Genomic DNA, 21,955 nt, shown 5'->3' with positions numbered 1-21,955 from the left:
GCAAGGAAACCAAACCCAGGCTTTTTACAAAGCTCCTGAATTCCCGCCTTCACAGGTATCAGTGCCACCAGACCTAAAGCAAAAGCTAAATGGACCATTGAGATGGCACAACTGGCCGCTCTCTTCACTTGTCACGGACCTTGGATTTTAACAGAAGATATAAAAAAGCATTTCTGGGAGGAAGTAGACTGTTTCCTTAGTGTATCTTTAAATTTACAGACAATTATTCCTGCCATAATCATAACAATATTAATATCACATTGCCACTGTGGGTCTCGGTTTTACAACAGCACAGCTTTATTCTCAGTGGGCTCATAGCTAAGAACTGGAGGAAAACTTCCCACAATGTAACCAGTTGTCACATGGGCTTAGCAAGCAGTGTGTGCATGTATGTGCAGGCAGGTGAGTTGTCATATGTACGTCACATTCCTGCATGTGCCTTTGTGCATGTGTATTTAGGAACATCTGTGTACATATGTGTATGCATGTGTGGGGGTGTGCATCCAGACACATGCCTGTGTATACAAGTGTACCCATATATGAGTGTATGTGGGTCTGTGTACATGTGTCCATGAGCCCATGTATGTGCATGTACACCTTTGCATTTGCCTGTATGCATTCTTGTGCACATGTATGTTTTCACATCTCTGTATGCATGTGTCTTTATGTATACATATTTGTGTGCCTCTCAGTGTATATGCATGCAGTACATGTCTATCACCTGTATATGTGTATGGGTACACACATGTCACATGTCTGTACACCTGCCTATATGTGCATGCTTCTGTGTATGCATGTACATGACTGTATGTGTGCATGTATCTGTGAGCAAGTTTCTCTGTGTATATGTGCATTTCTGTGTGGGAAAGTGTACAAGTATGGCTGTGTGTCTCCCTGTGCACATATCTCAGTGCACATGTGTGTGTATGCACAGACGTATGGACACATGGGAAAAGTGTCATGGCAAGAACACATGGTATTCCCTTTACTACCTAATTTTCAGGAAGCTTGAAATATTTCAAAATAAAAAGTTGGGGGAAAAGGTGCTGAATCGGTAAGAAGTCTGCCTTACCTTGTAGCCTGTGTTCCTGATCGCTGCCTGTCACTTCTCTCAGGGTCCTGGTCTCTGTGAACAGATGTGCTCCTCTACCATGTCCCTCCCTGCTGACTGTCTGTCTTGCTTTAAAGCAATGGAGCCTCCAGTCCATGGCTGGACCCTCTCAAACTCTCAGCCAGAACAAACCTTTCTCCTAAACTGTTTCAGTATTTGTCAAAAGAAAAGCTACGGACCAGCTTCAGTGGAACGGGCATGGGCAGTGGGAGGCACACATAGGAACTTCCCCCTAATACTAACCCTGATAAACATCACTAAGAAACAAATCTGAATAAGGTAGGAGAGCTGACGACTGGCTGGAGGGCAGCTGTTTAAATAGACAGCCTTCAGTCAGGCCCACTTTCCTCTGGAACATTCTGAACAGACCACCCCTATCTAGTTGGGACGTCACTGTTGGAAGAGCCCAGACTCCAGAGCCACCCTGGTCTCTCGGGAGGTGAAGCGGGAGGATTTCACAGGAGCAGTGAGCTCTGGGTGATGTGCCAGCCTCCCACACAGACTCACAGCTGCTCATCTGACCAGCCTGGGGTGCACACATCTCCACGTGAAGCTTGGCTGCCTACAAGGGTGCCAGGCGGCTCCTCTCCACCCATGACATCTTGCTACCTGGCGACTCAGTAAGGGAGTTACCCACACGACCTTCTCTCTCTTAGTGGTCTAACCACTGCTCAACTTCTGGGGTTCACTTACCGGTCTCCCTCTCTGGCCTGTACTTTGGCACAGTGTCCCGGGGGAAATCCATAGCACACCCTGCCCACCCCTCAGACACCTCTGCCTGGAAGTCCTCCAGTGCTGCCTCCCACTCTACCTCCACGACTCTCCTGACCTCTGGTGGCCACTTGATCTTGCAGCCCCAGTGACTGGAGCAGAACAGTCAATGGGCAATGCTTTGTGCAGCAAATGTGATGGCTAGCTGGATGACCTGCAAACCCAGGTCCCTCAGACACAAGCTTTGTCCTGTTCTGCATAGACTACATGGGTCCCAAGGCAAAAAGAGTTCTCCTCCTGGGCAGAACTTTAGGTTCCATTTTCTTGAGGCTGAGGAGGTAGCTCAGTTAGAAAACTATTTGCTATGCGTGTGCAGGTGAGTTCAATTCCTCTGAACCCACATAAAAAGACGGGGCATGGCAGTGCATGGAATATGACAGCATCACCTGCGACCCCAGTACTAGGGAAGTGGAAACAGGACGGCCCCTGGGACTTGCTGCCTGGCCAGCTACCTGGATCAGAGCCTCAGGTTCAGCAAGAGACCTTGTCTCAAAGAATAAGGAATGAAAAAGACACTTGACCTTGAGATCTCTCTCTCTCTCACTTGACCTTGAGATTTCTCTCTCTCTCTCTCTCTCTCTCTCTCTCTCTCTCTCTCTCTCTCTCTCTCACACACACACACACACACACACACACACACACACTCATACACACACACTCATACACACACACACTCAACTTCCTTAAGTGAAACATGTCAAGGCATAGATGTAGTTTGGACATGTACAATTCTATAATGATATCCTCAAATGTTAACACACCCTTGCAACACACAAACAGAAACACACACAGTATGGTGGAGAGGAGAGATGTTGACAGAGCTCTTAGAAGTGTTTCCTTGGGTGTTTTCTTTTATCTCTATGAGAATGGCTACTCAAAACTTTGGGCCAACTACTTGTCAGCAAGGAGGCGTCTGGTCAGCTTTGGGGCTGACCATCTCTCTTTGCTCGATGATGGAGGCCAGGAACCTTCAGCATTAGTGTGTCTGTTCCGAGATGAACACACACTTTTCTCCTGATGGAATGGAGGCCAGGAACCTTCAGCATTAGTGTGTCTGTTCCGAGATGAACACACACTTTTCTCCTGATGGAGGCACTGGAATTTTAGGGAGACTGGATCTCTTGTTCCTCCAGTTTCTTGTTTTCCTAGCTCCAAGCAAAGCTGGAGGCATCCGAAAGGAAAAAGACCACCGCAAAGCAGGGAACGCCAACTCACGAGGCTGCACAGATGGCGGCTAAGAATAGCAGCCATCCCCAAGGCTTACATAAGTGCGGCTCGGCAGGAACCCTGGCAGCAGGAGGCAGAAGCCCCTTGGCCTCCTTGCTTCGGTGGCCCCCTGAGAGGGGCTATGTGGAGAGCCTCCTGGGGACCTGGCTGGCTGACGCAGTTGTTGCCCTGCGACTACCTGGACTCAAACCCCAGTGCTTGTGGAGGCCCAGGTCTGGGTGCCGTGCCCACAGCAGGCTGCTTCAGGACACACTCTAAAGCCGGGATCCTGGAGGGAACACACTGGTCGCCTCCACAGCTACGTGTGGGTAGGACCCGAGTGGCCTTCCCATCTCCAGGCCTCAGGCAGAGATCCCACTGTGTTCATCCTGTGCTTTCCTGCCAGGTAACCCTCAGAGGCTCAGGAGGACAGTTGAGCCCCTTGAGTGGCGTCTTATTCCTTAGTGTGCCATCCTTCCCTGGGGCTCAGCTGGTGAGGCTGAGCCTGTTTCCCTCGATGGAGGAATAACCAAGACTGTATACCTCCTCCTGGACACTCACTCAGCCCTCACTTCCTCCTGCCTGCCCCTCGCCCTCTGTGCCGTACTCTCTCACACACAGCCCTTCCAGAGAGCCTTGTCAGGGGTTCAAATACGCAGGAAGGTGGGCCCAGTCCCAGGACAGCAACAAACTGCCTTGTGGATCCTGTCCCCTCTCTGGGGGTGTCAGCAGCTTCCTGTAAACCTCTGTGACCCTGAGGGACCCTGTGGCAACGCTCTCCCTGCACTGCACACCCAGCCTGGCTGCACACTCTTAGATCACTTTTTTTTCTTCATTTTCCTGCCTGCTGTATTTGTGTTAAGACCATTGGACATTTCTGGAGATCAAAGCAAATTCGTGACAATTTTGCTGGAATAAATGGCAGCTTCTGTGACTCCCTAGTTCTGGCTAATGCTAAGAGTCACAGGAAAAACACCTTCTGTTTTATACTATAAAAATCAATGCAAGCTAAGCATGGTAGTGTGCACCTACAGTGTGCACCTACAGCTCCAGTGTTTGGGAGGCTGGGGCAGGAGGGTAGAGAGCCTTGGCCAGGCTCAACTGTAGAGTGAAACTCCAACTCAAGAAGCAGGTAACAACAACAGAAAAACAACAGACAATATAAAAATAAAAGTCAAATTCTCTCCTTACAGCCATTGTGTCCACAGAGCACAGTTTTAAAGATGAGCCAGCTTGCTTCAGAAACCTTGTTCTAATAAGTTCATCTACATTCACACTTGACAAGAGGGGCCCAGCATGTCCCGGGGTGTGCGAGGCACCAAAGCCTCCTGTGGGGCAGGATCACAGGACTGCTTTCTGTTTCCTGGGAAAATACTTTGTATTTGGGAACACATCTTCTAACCTGGGAGTGACTCACTGGATAATACAGACGGCTCAGGGGGTGGAGGGTCCTAGGACCCACGTGCTAGAAGTGAGAAAGCAGTCTTGTTCCAGTTGTCCGTGACCTCCCCACACATGCTACACCACGGGGGCTCCCCTAATAATAAATAAGTGTAATTTTCAAAGTATACACACTCACTGCATACATGCACATACACATGCACTTTCCCACTGTGCCTGGCTCTCCAAATGTATGACCAGGTGAGTACACATGATATGTGTGCAAAGAAATCCTGATCACGCTGGCCCAATGGGGCTATACTTTGTGAAGACAGAGGCTAAGCAGGAGCTGTGGAGAAGGAGCCTCGGCTCTAAGGAGGTGGGAGCAAAAGTGGGTGAAGGAGCAGAAGCTGCCCCAATGGCTGCTGGGCAGTCACAGTGGGGACACAGGTCTGTCCAAAGTTGATGGGACATTGGAAGCACCTTCTAGACCCTGGGGGCCAGGACAGTAACTGTGTAATGGCGCTGTGTCTTATGAGACAACCTGCCCCCAGGTATTCTTATTATTTCACCATGATGACAGGAAGGCTACTTGAGGGTGGAGGCAGGGGGAGGGGAGCTTGCTCAAGTCTAGGTTCTCCTGCAGAACTGCACGAGGTAGTTACAGGATGATGCTCTATGAGAGACAGGTTTGCATCCAGACTGCAGGTGTGAGAACCACAGTTGACAAGAGCCTTTCCTTTTCCTTAAAGAGGAATGGGTTTCTTACAGCACCTGACTCTCGGCATAGCAGCTCAGTGGTGGCGGTGGTGGTGGTGGTGGTGGGCGATGACCCAAGGTCAACTATGAATGCCTGGCTCAGAGCAGGGTCAGAGAACTTGACACCATGGGATCAGTTGCCCAGAGACCTCGGGAGCAGCTAACCGATCCCAGTCCAGAGCCATGGTGCTTGTTAGTGGACCACCAAACTTTTGGGTCCTTCATGAAGCTGTGGATGACAGGTGGGGACATCAAGTGTGGGTGGACTTGTCTAGGAAGACTCGGCCCACGTCACGTCTGTTGGTGGGCAGAACAGCTGCGGAAACAGTATTTCTGCTGCCTCAGTCTTAACTGTTCTGAAATAGCAACTGCAGGCTGAAGCCACCATCAAGTCCCGCAAGTTCAGGGTTGTGGCTGCAGGTGCAGCTCAAGGTCCCTGGAACTGAGGGGACTCTGTGTGCTACGAGGGATGGGCTGGGTAGCGAGGACCATCACATCTCAGGACTAACGTTAAACAGCCCAATAAGGAAAGGAGAGCTATTTAGGAACAATGACTGGATTCAGTGTCTAACTTCTAGCCTGAAGTCCAACGTGCTCAGAACCTTCTCTGCTCACAACTTCCAAGCTATTACTGAGAGGATCACAGCAGACCCCTGAGTGTGACCACTTCGGGGAAAAAACATGCCCACAATTCAGGAGGTCCCTGTGGGCTTGGCATGGCTCAGCCTACTCCTGGCTTGGTCCCCTGGTCGCCACCTTAATCCCCCACCTTCCACACAAACTAGACAGAAAAGCAGCGAGCTGCCACCCTCCAGGCGTGTGTGGAGCCCCGAGAGGTACTTACGGCTATCCGCAGGACGGAGGCCTTCACAGAGGTCCATTTGTCCTGCCTTCGGTCTATGACCAAGATGAATCCAATGCCAGCATCTTGCAAACTGAAACAAGGAGAAACACTAGGAGTCAGCATGTGCTGGCAGCAGACCCGGCTTCCACGGACACCGGTGACCCCACTGTCCCATGCCATCTCCACACCGCGTGCCACAGTGCATGCCCGAGAAGTCTCAGCAGCACTGGGCTTCTGAAGGCCCGAGAGGCCCCACCCTGTAATTCCCAGGACTTTCTTCTAGGTAAAGGAAAACGGATACTTTCAGTATGTTGTTTGTTTCTCTGCATCGATTCACAGATCAACAGAAGCCCCTCCTCCTGGGGCAGACTGACATCCTACTGCGTGGACAGCTGACCAGACCATCAGAACGAGCTTCAGGACCCCCACGTCATGTCAGTCCTAGCATCTGAGGTCCTGTGTTCATCCACATTAAAAAATGGCTCCTGATGACATCACAATTTCTGGTGAAAATCTCCAAGGCTTGTGAAGGCTCCCTGGTGTCTGCGGGGTATGAGGCAGGAGCGCTCGCCCTCCGCAGCAGCAACATCTGTGATAAAGGCAGGGCAGCATCGTGGAGTTGGTAGCATGCCCTCAGTCTCTCAGCTCAGCCTGGTGGCAGAAGCCTGAGTCACAGGGTGGAAGTGGGAGGTCTGCTTCTGCCGGGTAATTTCACATCCAAGCCAATTGTGCATTGCCAGCAGCTCGTGCTGCCAGCCAATCCTCAGTAGAGGAACGAGACGGGCTGGTGGAGGCACCCACTCTGAATGCCTGATTTCCAAATCCATGAACGATTCTCAGCAAGCCATTTCTGTACTTAAGTGAAAGTCAGGATGCTACAGTGCACTATAAATTATGCAGTAGGCAAAGCTGCACGCTGCACCTCCATTAGCCGACCATTCTGAGTCCCGGGAAGATCTGCGACCCAAAGCTCATACCAGTGTGCTGCGGGCTGTCCAATACACAGGGGCATGAAGAGTTCCACATGTTCATGACATGCAGAACACTCCTGGGGGCATGTCCGCATACGAGTGCGTGTTCTCTCACACAGCTTTCTGCTGCTGATAGCTCAGCAGAACTACAGACTGGCTCGCCTACCCAGCTGGCTCCCCTGGGCTGTTGTCTGAAGAACTGGAAACAAAATAGATCCCAGTCCCGCTCTGGCCTGGACAATACGAGCACCTTACACCCTGAGGTAGTATGGGGGCTGAGCCCCTTCTGAGTGGCCCTACATGGGGCTTTACTGAATTTGCTGTGGTGTGTAATGGTTGGTGGGTGATTCCAACTATCCTGGCCTGGGCTATACCATGTGGTTCACAGCAAAGCCCCAAACCAGAGGGGGAGGAAGCAGCACGGTGCTGGTCACATGGAGTACAGACATCGCGATGGACCACCAACCATCCCTCAGGGTGACAGGCTGTTTCCTCACGATGCATGAGATTTATGGACTGAAGCCCTAAGAGCATGGGACAGCTGCACTAACTGGAACCCACCTCCGGCCTCCCTCCTGGCCTTCAGGGGAGTGCACCAGGTCTGCCTCTGTAGCTCTGAGTTAGTCATCCAAGCCTAATCCTTCCTAGAGTGATGAAGAAAAGAGGACTCAGAATGCTGGGTTGTCGCCGTACACAAGCCTCGACCCCAACAGTCAAGCTGCATGCCGCCAGCCCAGACCAGTGGTCTAAGGAACACCCACAAGGGCCAGCACACATGGCTTCCTAATAGCAGCCACCACCAAGGGGACTGCATGAGGGAAGATGCTGCTCTCCTGTGAGTCACTGGGACCACCTCCGGTTCCTTTTCTGCAGACAGGGGAGTGATAACAGTGTCTGCCTGTAGGGGTCGCTGTGAGCTACGTGCAAATCCAGGAAAATCAGAGATCTACGGCTGGGGTGGTCTTTCACAGAGCAGCACTGCCTGCCTCAGTTTCCCCCCTTTTCCTGGAGCAATTTCTATTATGGAGGAATCACAGCCCCTTTCACCAACTGTAGAAACTCATGAGGGAGCTAGAGAGACAGCTGGTAGGTAAACTTGCTTGCCATGAGCTATGAAGGCCTGCGCTTGGATTCTAAGCACACACGTAAGGAAAAAGCTGGCACAGCCATCAGTGCATACTTGTAAGCACAGAACTGGGAAGACTGAGGTGGGGGATCTCTGGGGCTCACTGGTCAGCCAGCTGGGCCAAATCAGGAAGTTCTAGACTTAGGGAGAGACCCTGACACAAAAAATAAGGTGGAGTGTGATCAAGGAAGACATGGGTTCTTATCCTCCAACCTCCACATGCACATACATGAGATGTGCATACACACATAAAGATACCCCATTTACAATTCCATAACATGCCCTAGACCTGAGGCACTAGCAAGTTCCTGGAGCCAGAGTTTTCTCTTCGGGGGAACAAGTTTCCACAATGTTGCCCAGGGTCCTTGGGTGAATTCACCGACCCCAGGCTAATTCAGAAGCCTGAGAACCTACATCCAGCTTGTCATTTTCTGTGTGCATCTGTGCAAATGCCAAGAAAGTGCAGACACTTGTTGGCTGAACACAAGGACCACATATTCCTCACCCCTCCATCCATAAAGATCTGTTATCCCACACCCAGTGCCATGGTGTGGCCTTCACTCATACTAAATGTCACACAAGTCCATTTGAGTGAAAAAATATTATGACACATGAAATACTGTCTTACTGTTTCTGTTGCTGTGATGAGACACTATGACCAAAAGCAACCTGGGGCATAAAGGGTTTATTTTGGTTTATACTTCCTATTGTTCATCAGTGAAGGAAGTCAAATAGGAACCCAAACAGGGCAGGAACCTGGAAGCAGGAGTTGATCCAGAGGCCATGGAGGAACGCTGCTTAGTAGAATGTTCCTTTTCAATATAGATCTGCATAAGAGTGACCACTAATAACCACATAACACAGGCAACACTAGGTTGTCTTGAAATCTCCTTTGCCAACACCATTAATCCAAAAACTCTTCAACTTAACCTCAGGCAGATTTTTTGGGCAAGGATAGAGAGCAGCCACATTCTTTGCCAAAATATCATATGAAATGGTTTATTAATTTTCTCCTCTGAAACCTCTTGCGCTGAGCCATCATAATCTACATTGCTCTCAGAACCACTGTCTTCCATGCTCCTACCAGTATGGCCCATTAATCGCTTCTCAAAGCATTCAACTGTGATCCTAATGCAAAGTCCACATTCTGCCAGCGAGCAGCACGGTCAGGCCTGTCACAGTGATACCCTCCTCCGAGTACCAACTTCTCTCTTAGTCAGGGCTTTATTGCTGTGAAGAGACACCATGACCAAAGCAACTCTTATAAAAGAAAACTCTTATAATTAGGGCTGGCTTACAGTTTCAGAGGTTTAGTCCATTGTCAGCATCACAGGTACTGCCCCTAAATATTATCCTTGGGTTATTCAAATGCTGATTTCTCTGCCCTTGGCCCTCGTATCTTGTTTCAATCTGGACACAGCATTATAACACTTATTTCAAGAATCTCCTGTTTCAAGTTTATGTAAACAACGCTCACCGTTTATTATCTACCTTGTCAACAAAGCTGATTAGCCAATGCCTGGGCAGAAGGGAGAACAGGGTGGAACTTGCACCACAGGCGGAGGAAGAAGGGAAAGAAGAGTAACAGATTGAGCCTCGAGGAGGGAGGAGAGCAGACTCATGAGAGTTCAGTTCAAGCATGGAGGGCCCTAAATGCAGGTACTATGCGGTTTTGACTGGGAGGTAGCCAGATTAGCTTAGATGGTTAAAATATATCATTTGACTACCTAGGTACTGCAGTCAAGCACTAAGTAAATCTTGATTTCTCCGTATCACTATTGGGGAATTTACTAGGATAAAGAAAAGCAGCTGCCACGTTAATTTATGGCATACATTTACATTAAAGCCAACATTTACAGGTATGTTCCCGGATGGTCTACCCACCGTAGCTAGTTGATGGCTTGGCAATTGAGCCTGGGCAGGCGTCTGTGTCCTCATCCCACTGCCCAGCAGCTCACGGACTAGGGCACAGAGAACTCCTGGGGCAAGAGATTCCATCACGATTCCAGCCAGCGGGGACCAGGCCCCACTTTCAGGGTGAGGACCTTTTGACTTTCTGTGTGGCTACGGGCCAGGTGTGGAACTAACAATGCCACAGTCCTTGGCCAAGGCTTCATAGTGACTCTGTGAAGGTGGGGCTCTATCTTGTTAAACACAGAAAAGTTTTTTTCCATTGTCACAGAGCCCAGACAGTTTAATTTACCACACTCAGTCACTAGGACACAATGGCTACCTCCTAGGGTCACACTCACTGAGGAAATCTTGGAATAAAGCAGCCTCACTTTCCTTACCATCACTGGCACCCTCCAGCCTCAGAAAGCCACAGCCCTATCCTGCCTGTGTCCTTCCACATGGGCTCAGGCAGTCCCTCCTCCTGTGGCCAACATCTTCTCCCTCCCTCCCTCCCTCCCTCCCATGCCAGGGAGCAGGAGCACTAATCTATAGGAAGAGAAGGTTCAGCTGAAGGTGGACCCATCCTCACAGTGTCTCTTGGCCTGCGCTCACAGCAAGCCAGGAACTGGAATTGGCCTCAGGAGGGTGGTGATGGTTTCCTCGGGCTCCTGAAGGGAGTTGCCCTGGGCCTTGAGGTGAAGAACTGGAGGAAGCAGCATATGGGGGCCTGAGATGCTCCTCAGCATTTAGGCGAGACACCCACTGTGGTCTTCAGCCCTAAAACATGTAAGGTGGGTTTCTAGCATGTCAGCTAAATTTGAGGGTTACTTTATCCAAAAAAGGCCCAGAAGTCTTACAAACACTGTTCAGGAGTGTGGAACTTGCTGGAACCTTCTCTGGGACCATTGTTTTGAAGGCCTGAGGTCTGACAATATCACAGAAAGAGCAATCATAGAATGACAGGCACAGAGCTAGGGTCTGTCCTGCAACAGACATAAATGCCCAGCTGGGTCATAATTCCCCCAAAGACCTGGCTCAGCAGGATCTTCTCATTGGACCGAATAGGGGCATCAGGAGGACCCACTTCATCTCACATTGGTTTGGGGCAGAGGTCAAATACCCCAAGCCCTGTGACATCAGTGAGGAAGGCCCTATAAGAACTCATGCTATGTCCTCTGGGCATGGCGTGGTTGCTTCTCTCTTTAAATCAGAACATCTGTGAGTACTCACATGATCAGACCTACTATTCCCTCATAGAAGGAGTGGGGGGGGGGAAATCACTGGACCCTCACCTGAGATTCTAGGTACCCGCCTCCTACCCACCTCCCTGCACGTTTGGGGTTGCCTTTCCTGTGATACAGCTGTTCGGGGGTAACCCATGAACATGTAAGAAGCCTAGACAATGCATGACTTTGAAAGGACAGACTTGGTTGGACCTTTCTTGGCTTGTCATCAGTGTCAACTACCCAGGAGAAGTTAGCCCTTAATAGCTCTCATCTGTAGGCGCATCGTGGGTAAGAGTAAACACTCAAGGGCCAGCAGCAAGAGTGAGCAGGTGTTGGGGCTGGGGTACAGCAGCCAGCACTCAGAACCCGCGACCTGAACCCACGGACACTGGCATCCCAGTGGTTGGTAGAGGGCTGGACAAGGCGACGTGTTCCCCTGTGGTGCCTGAGTGAAGGGAACGGGCATGTGAGATCAGCAGAGGGGGTGGGGGCCCGGAGAGAGGCAGCTGGGGTGCGCTGACCAGAGGCCCAGGGGTCTCAGGACAGGGTCACCACAGATGGAACCTCTCTAGCCAGTGGGACATGTCTCAGTGTGTGAAATGTCTCGTCCTACCCAAGTGTCACTGTCTTAGTGACACTGGTATTTAAAAGCAGGTCTTGGAGTACAGTGTACAAGATTTACAAAGGAGTTATAAGGATGAAAGGGGTGGGGGAGGGGGAGTATGTGAAACCAGGCCAGACAGAGGAGCCCTGGGGTTCACAGTAAACCTGACTTGACAATGGTTTGACTAATGGCGCCCTCATGTGGTCAGCATGAAGCTGCACATTCAGGAGGGCGCGTCATTAACAACCCTCTGGCCTCCTCCCACCAGGTGCCCAGGCCTCATAGCTGACTGCCCAGAGAGCATAAAGGAACAGTTTGTGAGGGCCCAGTAAGTGCACAATGGCAGCTCCAGGACAATAAGGCCATATTCCTGAGGTTACCCATCTTCCCCAGGCTGCCTGGTTGGCGCCTGTGGGTTCAGGGGTTTGTTTGTTTTGTTTTTAGCATTGGCCGAGGATGCCTGGAGTCAGCCAGCAGACTCACAGTTTTATTAGACTTTCTGAAACACATGAGACCTGGTTCCTTCTGGGCAGGAACAGGGATGGGGCCACAGAGCTGGCTGGGCCCCTCCCACCTTTGCATAGTATTACTTATGCCTGGCTCTGGGCTGGTGTCCCCAGCCTCAAGACTCCCTGGGGCCCAGGTGCATGCTGTGCGCTGGTGGAGGACAGAGGGACTCAAACACTCTATGATCAAAGGACTCCTGGCTCTGGAGGACAGGGAGACTAAGGGAACCCACAGTTCAGCAGCAGCCACTGGGCACAACCAGTCCTTCTCTGAACATTTGAGAAGAATCAGAGGCCCTGCTGTCAAAAATGGTGTGAATATACCCAACTCACAGTCATCTTAGCTCAGCAGCCTCTGCCCTCGCTTTCCCTCGCTCTCCTAGAACCCATGGTCTCTCCGCAAAAAGCTCCTGTGAGCTCTACTGAGCTCTTCAAGACCCAAATAGGTCTCTGCTCAGAAAGAGCTCATCACACCTCACAAAGAAATTGTGTCATGTGCACATGCGTGTGTGTGTGTGTGTGTGTGTGTGTGTGCACATGTAAGTGTGAGTGTGTGGGGGGATGCATTGCATGGGCAATCATGTGTGTGTGTGTGTGTGTGTGTGTGTAGTGGGGGAGCTGCCACTCTCTGTCTCCATTGTGGCTTCAGGGCATTTGTTAGTGTCCTCCCTGAGGGCTGCCCAAGGCTGCCAAGATCTCTCTCCTCAGGCACCCCTTCTACTCTGGATTAACAAGTAGTATTCTGATACTACTCCCGCTCAGCTATTGCCAACTCCCTGAACAGCAGCTAATGGCACTGTGTGACAGGGTGGACGAAGGGCCAGGGGAAGGCCACCCAGAGCCACTATTTGTGCCTCCCCGAGCTTCCTCATGGTACAATGGCACAGACTCTAGCAGGGTGATAACAGCTTTTCTTCTTCTTGAACAAAAGACCAGGACATCCACTGCCCTTGCCTGTCATGTGCTGGTTACATGACATGCGTCCCAGTGTGGCAGCCCCTAGCCATGTGTGAGCAGAAACAACGATTTTTGTTTTCTTCCATTTTAAATGTAAGCAGCCACACGTGGTCAGTGACTATCACACTGGATGGCAGTTACAGAAGAAGATAACTAATGAGCGATGGAGAGGAAGTGGCCTCTGGTGGGGTTAGGAGAATATGACCCAGGACAGGGCAGGCCCTCATGAGAAGGTCCCCGTAGAGATCATCTTCAAGGGCAGAAGTCGCAGGGACTCCTGGGAGCTTCAGAGCCTTCCGGTGCTTAAAGCCCTGGACTTCACAAGTGAAACGCCGCTGTGGGAAGCCGATGTCTGGAGCAGTCCGTGAGAGCCAGGGCTGAGATGGCGGGCTTGTCCACGCGAGTGTCCTTTCCCTCTGCAGTCCCCTTGTCCTGGTCCAAAGCTAGCATTAGGAGCTGAGCTCTCCCTGGAAGCCACACATGGTGACCATCCAGGTAAGCATTGTCACAGACAACAGCAGGGGCAGCAAGAGGATGTCCTGGATCTTTTTTTTTTTTTTTTTTTAAATCAACTTGACACGAGCTAGACTCCTCTTGGATTAGGAACTCTCAGTTGAAAAAAATGCCTCAGTGGGACAGGATCAGGCTGTAGGCAAGCCGGTGAGGTACTTCCTTAATTAGTGATTGATGAGGGAGGGTCCAGCCCATTGTGGGTAGTCCCATCCCCAGGGCTGATGGTCCTGGGTCCTTTAAGAAAGCAGGCCGAGGAAGCCGCAGGAACAAGCCTGTAAGCAGCACCCCTCCACGGCCTCAGCATCAGCTCCCGCCTCGGGGTTCCTGTCCTGGTTTCCTTCAATGACCACACAGTGCTGTGAAAGGGTGAGCCAAAACCCTTCCCTCCCCAAGTTGCTTTTGGACATGCTCTTTCATGATAACAAAAGTCACCCTGAGTAAGACAGAGGAGCAGACTCTGGATACACGAGACTCAAGGAGACCTGGGTAGACATTTAGGAACTGTCACCAACTGGGACAGAACATGAAGACCTATTAATCGAGTAATTGCCCTTCATCGCAGCAGGGTCCCAACCGAGAAAGCATGGGCCCCCAAGTCGCCCCTGCTGACAGGCAGGTACACTTGGCCCATCTACACTGAGGAGAAAGCAGTAAACAAGGCCAACGTGAAGGACGCCCTAAAGCACAGCTGGATGAAAGGCGAGCTGAGACTCGGGGTCACACTGCCCACTGCACGTGGGAGTGAGCAGTCTTGGGGTTAACCAACCCTCCTCTGTGGTTCCCGGTGAGGAGGAAGCAGAGGCAGAGATTGGGCATTTAACACCAGTGTGGCAGTGGCTTAGCACACGCATGGCTGCACACACGCTCTCTCCCAGAATGCGCATACTCCATGGAAACTTCCATCTGAATGCACGGCACATCTGGCCGCTTTGGGGGCCCTGCGAATGGCCAGTAAGGGAAAGTCAAACAGGTATTCTAGAAGACAGCATCCATGCTCTCTGAGTTCTGCCTCTGTCCCTCATATCCCACTTCCCATGGTCCTCACAAACCACGAGTCATCTCAGTGAGCATGTGCCTCTGCATACGTGTGTGTGTGTGTGTGTGTGCACGCGCGTGCGTGTCTACATGCACCTGTCTTGTTCATTTTGCCTGCACATTTCAGTGTTAGTTTGTGGTGTGTGCATCTGTACATGTGTGAGCCATGCAGGCACCTCTTAGCTAGGAGCAGGAGTCCCTGTTAGCCTGTGTGAATTGGAGGAGCTTTGTAAATGGAGGATCAATGTGCTGCACGGGAAGACGTCCCGGTATCTTATGGCTGCTCCCAGTCCTCCAACTGAAAAGGGCCTCCAGCTGACTCATTTATGATCTGCTGAGGAGCAAATCTGTCTGCGCTTCACTCTGAATTAATACTGGACCAGTGTGTCTTAGCAACTTAACCTAGGTCATGTGGGGAGGATGTATAGCAAGCAGCTCCGGGGCCAGGGCAAGGCAAGGCTGCCTCTCTGTGGTCAGTGGTCAGCGTGCCCCAAAAAGCACAGGCACCTGTGACCTCCTCTAGCCCCTTTCCACCCAGGTCCTTGTGTACCCTTGCCACAGGACACTGGCCCCACAGAAGTACCTGAAAACCATGGCTGCAGAACTCCCAAGGAGCCAGTGACAGCTACAGCAGAGAACCCACACTGTGGCCACCAGAGATGGGTCTTTTCTCCAATCCAACTGTTTTCAGGGATGGGGAGCCTGGTATGAATTCCTCCTTTCCTTCAATATTCATTTATTGTCTTCTCTTCCCCACCCTCCGCCAGGGGTTTCCTGTGTAAACCAACAGATCTCAACCTTATGGTCCTCCTGCCTCAGCCTCCTAAGTGCTGAGTTGGCAGTAGGAACTGTGCCTGGCTCCCTTGAGTGGTCTTAAAACTTGTAACTTAACCTGATTTGCTTTGCTTCCCCGTGTGGTAGAATGTGTACATGCATAAACATGTAAATGTGTACGTGTAAATGTGTAATGTGTATATGGGACGAGCACACATGCATGAACAAGTGTGTACAAGAATGCATATGTGAACACATGTTGGAAACACATAGGGATGTGCACACATGTGAGAGTGTGCCTGTGCGGAGCACAGGTGTGAGCCCACACGTATATGTGAGCATGTATGAGTTCGTTAGTGAGTACGAACATGGATACGTGCATAAGTGCATGGATTAACTGCGTGTTAGCCTGTATGTGTGTATGTGTGTGACTGTGAGAATACATGAGTGTGTGTGTGCTCATGCACACGCACATGGGTGAGCATGCATGTCTGAAGAAAGCCTTTGGTGGACTTACTTGGACATGGAGGTGTCCAGGGTAGTGTAGCGATTACCTTGGCTAGTACAGGGTGGGTGAGGCTGGCTCCAGAACCACGAGAGGAGCTGTGGGTGAGCGCAGAATGACTGACACTCAGAGGTGCCCTGCAGGCGCCACAGCACCTCCCACAGAGATTTGCTAGCACTAGCTCAGCCTTGAGAAAGAAATGAACTGCGGCGGCGGTGAGGATGAAGAGTCTGCTGTCTGCTCCATCTTCCTCTCCGTTGGGCCAGCAGCACATCCTCTCACTTAGGGTTTCTACTACAGGCACGCTTCCCACGTCTGTCAGTCAGTGGCCTCTGTGGTCTTGTGGGTAAGCGTTTCTCTCCTATATCCTGTCAAGTGTGCTCCAATCACTCCAAGTGCCCTCAGCAGAGCCCTAACACGCTGGGATAGGCCAGAGGGGCCGGACAGCTGATAGTCACAGAAGGGACAGGAGAGGGGCGGGGCTACTCATGGTAGCCAGCACAGCACAGACTGACCTAGAAACCCATGAACCATATACCCATTAATCATATACCCGCAGGCCTAGTGGTCCCCTGCTCCACAGGGCCATCCTGGACTCACCTCTACTTCCTGGTTCAGTACTACATCCCTCGTACACACACAGGGACTCTGTTTTAACTCTTCCCCTGTTCCATCCATCAGCCCTACCCGCCCACTCTCACCCACTCCTAGCCAGGCCTTCTGGGCATCGGTCTTAGAGTACCTCCTCTTCTTGGATGTCTGAGTGAGTCTCAGATAAAATGCGACCACTTCTCTAGCCTCTCCCTCAGCTCTGACAGACTGAAGACAAGCAGCTCTCTAGGAACCCTCCAGTTCCCGTCTCAGCCCAAGACTGCCGAGACATTCAGCCTCATGACCCAAACAGTTATCAGGTTCTGGGCCTCTCCAACACGAGGCAGCCATTATTGGACAAGCTAGATTACAGTGTGTAAACCAATCGAACGAGTCTTCCTTTAATATATATTCATGGGTTCTGGTCCTCCAGGGAATTGTGACTAATTCAAACACCAAGGACATAGAAGTGAATGTAGCTACTTCTGCTCTCTTGGTTTCCAGCAGCCACCTCAGGGACTTCCTTGGAACTGATGACCAGATTAGAATGGTAGCCAGGCTCTGGGATAAACTGAGCCTCAGCTGCAGCCTGGCTCCTTCCATAGCTATGACCACGTGGCACCTCTCCCAGGGATGGCAAGACTCATTCGCCATGGATCTTTGAGTCTAGAATGGGCAATGCCTAGTGACACTTTAAAAGAGAAAGGTGACTATATTCCATTTTCTTGAAACAGGTCTCACTAGTAGCTCATGCTGGACTTGAACTTGGGATTAAGTGCTGGGACTACTGCGGTGCCAAGTCCGTGGGAGCCTAGGCCCTGTAACAGTGGACTCTGAGCTGTGAATCTGTTCCCTGATGAAGCTCCACCCTGACCCAGGAGCCTGGATCAACCAAGCAGAAAATACCACAAGAGCAGCTCTGGCTTCATAGCCCCTACCTGGGGATGCTGGTGAGATAGGTCATGACATTCTGGAACTCCTTGTCCGGGATCTCGCTGAAGGCTGGGTAGTCAGGGAAGGTGATGACTGGGCTTCCGTCCTGCCCCCGCCCACCTGAGGAGGAAAAGGGGCAGAGATTCAGCAGAGCCTCTGCATCCTAGCTGTCTCCAACAGAGCCATAGAGACGTCTCGGACGCTGGGTGTTTCAATTAACTCTCATCAAAGAAGCTTATCTTTGTGGCAAATGGAGACCATCACAGAAAACCACATCTGGATACATGCAGAGATGAAAGGACTGTGGGAGCCCAGCCCTCAGTGGATTCTTTTACATCACACTTCCTGCATCCATGGCTCAGAGAACATCATAGAAGTGGGGGTGGAAGGATTTTAAGAGCTAGGAAACTAGAATTCTTCTGTGAAACAGCTTTTCCTAGAAATGGCTGTATAAACAAGACCAGAACAACAGCCATACCAGTGGGCATGCTAACATGAGGGAGGGGGCCCAGCCCCAGACAAAGAACTACGGGTCAGTAATGGCTGCTGGGAGAAGGGATGAGCCCCTTACTGGTTGCCCAGTGCAGAGCTGCCAGCCTTGAAACCATAAGCACACAGCCAACAGAAACGGACTCAGCAGGTTTTCTTTATGTAAGTGTGTGTACACACACACATGCGACAAATAGAATCAAATGGAAGAGGCTATCAACTCAAGACCAGAAAAGAACCACAGGTCCACGGGGGTGGGAGAACACTAGAGAGGAAATGGCAGGGTACAAGTGATCTGAAGGGGTTAAGAAAAATGGTGGGGAGCTGGGGGTTGGGGGATACAGATAGATGAGGAGCAAGGAGGGGAGAATGGCTATAAGGATGGCTAAAAAGCCACAAGGAAACAATGTGCTATCAACCTAACTAAAACCACACAGAGTACACATCTGTGTGCACATGAACTCCTCCCATCCGGCTGACAGTGCTCCCCACGAGAGCCACAGATCTAACAGAACACCAACACTAAGCATGGAACGCTCCCTTCTGCAGGCATCCGAGGGCCCACTGAAGGGCATCCTGGGCTACAGTAGGACCAGGTTGTCTCCTGTGACTTCAACAGCAACTCCCACTCTTCCACCTTTGATGCAGGGGCTGACATTGCTCTCAATGACAACTTTGTAAAGCTCATTTCCTGGTATGACAATGAATACATCTCATGGCCTACATGGCCTCCAAGGAGTAAGAAACCCTGGACCACCCACCCCAGCAAGGACACGGAGAGGGAGAGAGAGGCCCTCAGTTGCTGAGGAGTCCCTGAGCATCTCTCTCACAGTTTCTACCCCAGACACCCAGAATAACTGGAGGGGCTAGGGAGCCCTCTCTGCTCTCTTACATCAATAAAGTTCGCTGTACCAACAAAAAAAAGAAAGAAAGAAAAAAGGAAGGAAAGAAGGAAGGAAAGAAAGAAAAAGAAAGAAAGAAAGAAAGAAACAAACAAACAAACAAAGAAACAAAGAAAGAAGGAAAAGAAAAGAAAGAAAGAAAAGCTCCTTTTTGAGCTGTTGGTCAGGGTTGTCCAAGAACTCCCAAAACACCGTAAGCCATTGCTGTTACCATTGGCTGTCTCGTAGGTGAAAAGTAAGTTCCTATTATGGGGACACCATGTTCTTTAGACACAGAAGCCCAGAGGACTTGAGCTAGATATGACCTGAGCTTCTCCCTGAAGACTAGTTTTCATGGTACCAGAAGGTGTAATGTAAGTTTCTAAGGGGAGTTCTACCCAGATGAGATCCTATGAACCATAACAAACCAACATGGCACCATACATAAACTCATGCACTCCTGGGGTGACCAGCAGCTCTCCAGTTGGACTTAGGCTCATTTAACAAGAGGGAAACTGTGATGGTATTGAAAAACTAGCCAACAATCTAGGTTAGTAAAGTCATGGACCTTGGAGGAGAACCTCCAATTACCATTTACTAAACAAGTGCAATTCCCAATGACATTCTAAATATTATCCTTACACCCGCAAATAAGTAGAGTTCTCACCCTTTATCAAAGAAACATCTCTTTGCAACAGAGAATTACAGAAGACCACAACTGAGCAAAAGGCAGAGAGCAGAGATGGTGTGGAGCCCAGTCCCACTGACACATCTACAACACAACTCCTTACTCAAGGCCAGGCATCACTGTCAAAGGGGGAGGAAAGATGGTAATCCCAGAAAAACAGGGATTTCTCTGTGATACCATGTCTCCTAGAAATGTCAAAAAGACCACATCCATGAAGTCCCATCAACACGGCTGCTTAAGCAAGGCCTGGACAGTGACGACACCAAGGACACGCTAACAACAAGGGGAGAGCACGGAGCCTCAACCTTAGACAGGGAACTGCAGGCAACTAGGGGCTGCTGAGAGTGGGAGGAACGGTCTTCTCCAGGACCGCACCCCCACCTGACTAATACCAAGCAGTCACCCTTGAGATCATATACATATATACATACATACATACATACACATACATACAACATTAGACAGACTGAGAGGTTGCATTTATATATTCAGGAACACACACACACACACACATGCGCGCGCATATATTTGTAACAATAGCTCAAGAAAAAGAGGCCATGAATTTGAGAGAGACCTAGGAAATCTGAAGAAAGTAAGTGCATGGGAAGGGGCAGAGGGGGAGGGGAGGGGGTAATGGTGGAATTATATTATGTAAAAAACTATTATAAAGGCATAAAATTTCACAAAAGGATGAAGGTATCAGAAGGCACCCCTCTGAACCTAGATATTCATTTAAAAACATCAGGGAATCCTAAATTGATATAAAGCCTTTGTGAATACAGAGGCATTTTCACACTGATTTAGTAGTCTCACAGGTATTATTAGGGTTTTTGTCTCTTTGGTGTGTTAAAACAAAACACCATCAGCACGTAGCTTATAAACAACAGAAGTTCCTTCGTGCAGCTTTGCGGGCTGGCAATCTTGGCTCAGGGCATCGGCAGCCTCAGTACTTGGTGCAAGGTTGTCCCTGCTTGGTGCACCATTATGTCAAGGAGCGGGTCTCCTGACACCACCTCACGAGGGGTTGGGCCTCAACATGTGAATGTGTGGGGGGACACACGCATTCAAGCCAAAGCAGCTCCCGGGTGTCTGAGACAGCACATGGCTGTGGACCTGTGAAGAGCTGTCCAGAAGCCGGTGGGTGTGACTGCCTCTCAGCCTCCAGCAGTTGTGCTGGTCACTGCCATCTGATGTTCTCTGGGCACTCAGGTCTCCCAGGCAGCTGCCCACTTCAGCTTCTCTCCAGGGTGATTCTCAGGAGCAGAGACTGCCTCAGGCTGACTGTGGAGTCAGGAGCAGGTGATGCCCTGAAGGTCTGTGGCGCCTGCCCCTCGAACTCAGCCATTTAGTGGAGAGGGTGTTTTAGGTCCCTGGGACACTCCACAGGGTATGGGGTAGCCTCATTTTGGAGAGAACTTCAGAACAGCTGTAATTCTACCATTAAAGCTGCCACGGGGGACACAGGGCTGCAAACACTGGCAAATGGAGGCACCAGCTGAGGGGAAGCCATGAGGCCCGTGGGGTCCCAGATTCTATGGGTCGGCCAAGTACAGTGGGTGGTGTGAGAGCCCATCAGCCTTCCGTCTCTGCATTCAGTCGGGGTGTTGGAGGAGCAGCCCTGCCCAGACTAGGGGGTGTTGGGTATTAGGTGAATGTCTCTGATTAATGCGTTGTCATCTCAACAGTGCTTGCTGAGGGTCGTGAGGAATGGCCACATCATGGGGTCAAGGGAAAGGCCTAGTTGGTAAGAATGTGGATTTATGTGGCTGAGAACAAGGACTCTGCCAACCCAAATTCCATCTACAGCTGAGAGAATAAAGTACGCAGTCCTGCATCATCCGGCCCCGCAGCTCTTAGCTGACAGGGATTTTTCTTACTGTATTTGGAAAACCCCTTAACTGTGTAGTAGACTGGAGGGCAGGTCAGGATTGGCTGTAAGTATGAAGCTGTGCCTTCCAGAGGATGGAAATGGACAGGCAAGGAGAACAGGGGGTTGTCCAAGGCAGATCCTCAGGTAAGGCACCAGGGTGTCCGAGTGACTGTGGTGTGGGAACAAGAGGATGGAGACGCCTGCTGAAATGTCTCAGGCGTGTCTCCATGAACAGTGACACAAACACAGGTGGTCTGGTTTGTAGAATAGTGCTAGACACTCAAGTTTCACATACTTGAATATTTCATAGCAGATATACACA

At 50.6% G+C, this 21,955-nt stretch overlaps 1 protein-coding gene across 12 annotated transcripts in view; it reads right to left on the bottom strand.

Moving 5' to 3' along the window:
• Window positions 1-21,955, bottom strand: part of Mcf2l (MCF.2 cell line derived transforming sequence like) — a 136,534-nt gene that overhangs the window by 29,556 nt on the left and 85,023 nt on the right. For 11 of the 12 annotated variants that reach the window (XM_029531941.1, XM_029531946.1, XM_029531939.1 and 8 more), the window contains exons 3-4: window positions 17,711-17,825; window positions 6,072-6,162 (exon numbers count right to left, since the gene is read on the bottom strand). In XM_029531941.1, the coding sequence (XP_029387801.1) occupies window positions 6,072-6,162; window positions 17,711-17,825 (206 nt within the window). Of the gene's footprint in view, window positions 1-6,071; window positions 6,163-6,372; window positions 6,974-17,710; window positions 17,826-21,955 lie in introns of those variants that run through there. The other variant, XM_029531949.1, reaches the window with a different exon arrangement.

The sequence above is a fragment of the Mus pahari genome, chromosome 19, assembly GCF_900095145.1.
Source record: "Mus pahari chromosome 19, PAHARI_EIJ_v1.1, whole genome shotgun sequence".
Lineage (NCBI taxonomy): Eukaryota > Metazoa > Chordata > Mammalia > Rodentia > Muridae > Mus > Mus pahari.
This window is presented reverse-complemented; position numbering and strand designations above follow the sequence as displayed.